This window comes from Mesitornis unicolor, unplaced genomic scaffold (assembly GCF_000695765.1).
Source record: "Mesitornis unicolor isolate BGI_N332 unplaced genomic scaffold, ASM69576v1 scaffold1255, whole genome shotgun sequence".
NCBI classification, from domain to species: Eukaryota; Metazoa; Chordata; class Aves; order Mesitornithiformes; family Mesitornithidae; genus Mesitornis; species Mesitornis unicolor.
The window spans coordinates 1-4,471 of NW_010187269.1; the positions used below are offsets into that span (position 1 = coordinate 1).

The window sequence follows — 4,471 nt, forward strand, 5'->3', positions numbered from 1 at the left end:
CAAGTTACTTCTGGTTTTGCACTTGGTTAAAAGATGAAAGCCTAAATCATGTACAAACTCGTAATTCAAAATTTTAAGTATGTAACACATTTTTCCTGCTAATTATCAAGCAGGGCATTAAGTAAGTAAAAAAATGTGAAGACAACTGGTGAACAGTGCAAGTCAATTTAGTTTTAAATACAATTTGTGTCTGCTAAAAGAAAACCAGTGACTTTCTTCACAGAGATCACACATTTGGTATCATACAAATAGACTGAATCGGTCCAACCAATAAAAGCCTCAGATTTATACAACAGACACAGACTCAGTCAAGCACCTCACGTTACAGTGGTTCTCAGCCCTAAGTCATGCAGAAATATGCCAGTGTCTATATTTAGAGAAGTGGTATTTAGCAGATGCTTACTGTAGGGGAATCTGGAGTCCAGTTTGCAGGGCAAACCTCTCCGTGCGTTTCCACGTACTGGAATGCTTTCACCAGGCGGAGCGTCTCCTCCACGCTGCGACCGACGGGGAGATCGTTGATACTCAGATGCTTGATAATCCCATTTGGATCAATGATGAAGAGACCCCTGTAATTGAGCAAGAATTTAGGGAATGCAAATCCCATTGCAAGATGAAGCACAAGAAACTGGATGAACTGTTTCAGCAAGGCAGTTCTTAGATGGCACGTATCAGAGTTAGGAGGAGCAATGCAGCACTGGATATATGGCTTGTTAGAGCAGTGATCAAAGCCAAGAACCAGTCAACTGGTATGGCATTATGGAGTTATGGAGTATGCATAAAGACTATCAAATCGAGACAGACGTAACGAAGGTAGAACTTCTGATTCCACCTATATTTCAAAATTGATAGCTGACATTGTTCCCATGTCTTTTTGATACGAAAATCTGCAGGTACTGAGTGAAGAGTTGCTTACATATTAAGCTAGTAAATTAAATCCCGCTGCATAGAAACATCTGTGAAAACCAAAGTCCCAGTCTTACCATACTAATTAACTTGTCAACAAACAAATGTCAGAAGTTCCTGATCCAAAGAGATCAGGAAATGAATGTCTCCAGAAGACTCCTACCCAATCCAATGGGTCTCAAGGACCACTATTTGCTTTTAATATGTATTCCTATGGTGGAGAAGGAAATGTCAAGTTGTTTATTGTGGATAATTATGGGATTGACCACAGTGGTCTCGAGGACTACTGCTTTAGAAACTCCTTACACAGAAATTCAAGCAGTCTCTTCTCACTTCAGAAGAAACAAAACCAAAAAAAAAAAAGACAGATCTTTTGTATTGTGAAAAAACGTAAAAAAACTGTAAAGTCCCTGCTATCCTACTCTTGTTTTCCTTAGTGACATGGACGTCTCCCACTAACCCAGAGCAGAACAGCTGGCTTTTCCCTGCATGCCATAATGGCCATGTGCTCTTTTCCTACGGTGTGATCCAGTTCTGCACAAAAAAGTCATACCCTGGTGTCTTCCTTTGACCCCTGTGCAGTTTCCCCTGCTGGAGGGGACAGTACAGCTCACGCTGGTTTAGACTGGGTTGTGTCACAACAGAGTTAACAGGAATTGTGTTACCTTAGCGCTATGCCAGGTCCCTCTAGCAGCACGCCATAATCACGGGAGATTTGTTTAGTGAGGTCTGACAGAACTGGAATATTCATTTTGCCCAAACCGCCGCTCTAGGGAAAAAGAGTAAGGTTCCATTTTGTTACAAAATGCTTTTCAGGATTATCCTTCTTGAGTCACTGGATTCAGTGCAACAAAACACATTTGCTCCATGAAAGGAACCATGGGAGGAGTGTTGTTTATTTGGTTTAGTTTTGGTTTAGGTTGTTTATTTTTTCTCTTAAAGCAGTCAGGAACATTTGGTTTCTTTGGAACCCAAAAACTTCTTTTGCACTGAGCATTTTAAAGTTGCTTATTTTGGTGGTAAATGGCTACCTATGACAACAGTCATAAAACTTCAGAAGGATTTCCCTTGTACCCTCTTCAGGAGCTTTGAGTACAAAGATTTCTACTGCATATTTAAGTGTTCAAAATTAAATGAGATGAACGTGGTGGGGAGGGAAAACAAACCTGCATACTATAAACAGACAAAACACAGGGCTTCTAACAGCCACGCCAGGTATGTCAGAGTTTTGCTGCTCTCTCCATTTAGTGCATGGATTATATTGTTTTCCTCCCCCAAATTAATTTAAATACTATTTGGAGAGTCAACCAAGATTTCTTTCAGTTTTGCAACACACTGGTACTGCAGGAGAGATAAGCTCTCTATCCTTGAAACAAGCCCAGAGTTTGTTAGCTTTTCTATTCCTGGCATCATCAGTGAATCATTGTGCAATCTCAGTCACTCAGACCCTGATCCTACAAATGCTCGTCTGCACCCGAGTTCTCATATGCAGAGCTCTGAATGCAGATGTTGGAGAAAACAAGGCCTGAGCTTCTCCGGGTTTCAGTTTTCTGTCTGCACCACCACAAAATTCTTTCCACCCTCTGCAGGGTGTGCACGCAGCAACACCTGACTGAACAGCTTTCACATAACGCAGTAAAGTCAGACCATAATTACATTTTAGACCTTTAAACAAAGCATGCAAAAAGCAAATACTCTCCATAGGGTCACCCAAGCCGTGTTACATCCAGGAAACTCTCCTCCCTCCCCTGTCTGCACAGCAGTGGTGCACCTGGAGGCACCCCGGCCTGCAAGCACTGCCGCAGAGTGCTGTCCACACAACCAGATGGGTCGTAGCTGATGGATTACACAGAAGCTTGTGCACCTTCCTGCAACACTGTTGATTCTCTACAGCAAACCAAACCAGTGACAGGCTTTATGTGATCAAATGCAGGCATTTTTTGTGTACAGCTGAAAGAGGATCCTCTCCAGTAAAAGGCTGTCTTTATTAATTCCTTTCCCTGACGGAAGCTGAGAGCCTCCATTTGTATTGCTGAAGTAGAACCATTTCAGCTGAGTTAATAATATCAGTGCAATAAACTGGTTGTTCTGCTTCTGCTCCAAAACCACCACCATTAGGTTCTGGTTAACAGTAAGGACTAAACAGCTGCTGTTCATCTTCTGTGAGTGCACACAAACCATCAGCTGTAACAAGCAGCTTAGGACAGCAACCTGTACATGGAGTATTTGTCTTCACGATACATCTATCAGGATTTGATGTAACCGACAGGACTAGCAAGAGAGCAAACCGAAGATTAAAAAAGCCCCAGATTATTAAGGAAAAGATCAAGAAAAAGATTGAGATCAGAATTATGTCTGCAAATGTAGAAGTTAATTCCTTAATATATCACTACAGTCTAATTATTGAAATCGGTGTTTGCACAATTGTTTACTTAACTCGTCTTCTCAGGAGGTCTTGTGAAAAGGAAACATGCCAGTAGAGAAAGCCCCAAACAGCTGCCCAATTCATACCTTTCGTGGTGTATTTATCCAGGCCAGATGACAAAAATGAGAATCCACAGAAACTGCCACCACATCACAGTTCACATCACGAAATTCATTTGCTTTGTTGCTGAAAGCCACAATTTCTGTCGGGCAGACAAAGGTGCTGGGTGGGAAGAGAAAACAGGCTGTAATGATTCTCCAATCTTTTTGGAGAGTTCTTTTAGAAGAGAAACTCTCACTTCTGTTTCTAGGCCTTAACGCAGCCACGTGTTTTCTTTAGCCTGGTAATTCTGACCACGTTTCCTCCTTGCAATTAGCTTCAGCCAGTCTCAAAGCAACAGCCACAGCCCCCTAGCTGGCACACCAGCTTTCAACTCTCAGTTTGAGATATTTTTTGCTGAGATGGAGAAACTGTCTTTGCAAGACACTCTCTAGACAGAGAGGTTTTGAAAACTGTAACAGGAAGGTTAAATTCTCCTCCATGTGCCCAGAATGCTCCTGATAATTCAAGTCTTCTGGACAGGCTGAGCCCTGTCTGTTCACCCTTTGCTCTGGAGCCATCCACCTGCAGTTCTGCTGCTTAAAAGGAGTCTCCAACACGACCCTGAACTGCAAAGCAATGCCCTCATCTCTGGGATCTGACTGTGAGAGGAACCACACTTGCAAGGCCATGTCTACCTCCCAAAGCAGTCCGGCCAGCTGGAAGATGCTCTCCAGCCACCAGATCCACTGCTTTAGCACACAATGGCCATCTGCCCCCAAGTCTTATCACTCACGCTCTATAAACGGACACCCCTGCCTTGCATGACTGGCCTGGATAAGGTAAAATCAGCCGCTTGAGACAGCAATGATCTGCAGCAGCGCTTCCGATGACCTTCAGCAAGGCAGGAGGCCCATCTGGAAGGAGATAAACCCACACTCACAAGTCCAGGGGGTAAAAGAAGAGGACCAGATATTTCCCCTTGAAATCATCCAGGCTTAGCTCCTTGAACTCTCCGTTAACAACAGCCGTGCCTTTGAAAAACGGGGCGTGTTGTGTAACCGCTGGAGCGAACCGCGCCGAGCCTGCGAGGGAGAAACC

General features: G+C 43.5%; 1 protein-coding gene across 1 annotated transcript in view; it reads right to left on the reverse strand.

The window, feature by feature from the left end:
* Window positions 1-403: 403 nt before the first annotated feature.
* The window catches only part of PRDX3 (peroxiredoxin 3), a gene marked incomplete at both ends in the record, with an annotated part of 4,545 nt that continues 477 nt past the window's right edge, over window positions 404-4,471 (reverse strand). The window contains 4 exons of the mRNA XM_010185367.1: window positions 404-569; window positions 1,572-1,675; window positions 3,418-3,553; window positions 4,314-4,455. Coding sequence (XP_010183669.1) covers window positions 404-569; window positions 1,572-1,675; window positions 3,418-3,553; window positions 4,314-4,455 — 548 coding nt within the window. The remainder of the gene's footprint in view (window positions 570-1,571; window positions 1,676-3,417; window positions 3,554-4,313; window positions 4,456-4,471) is intronic.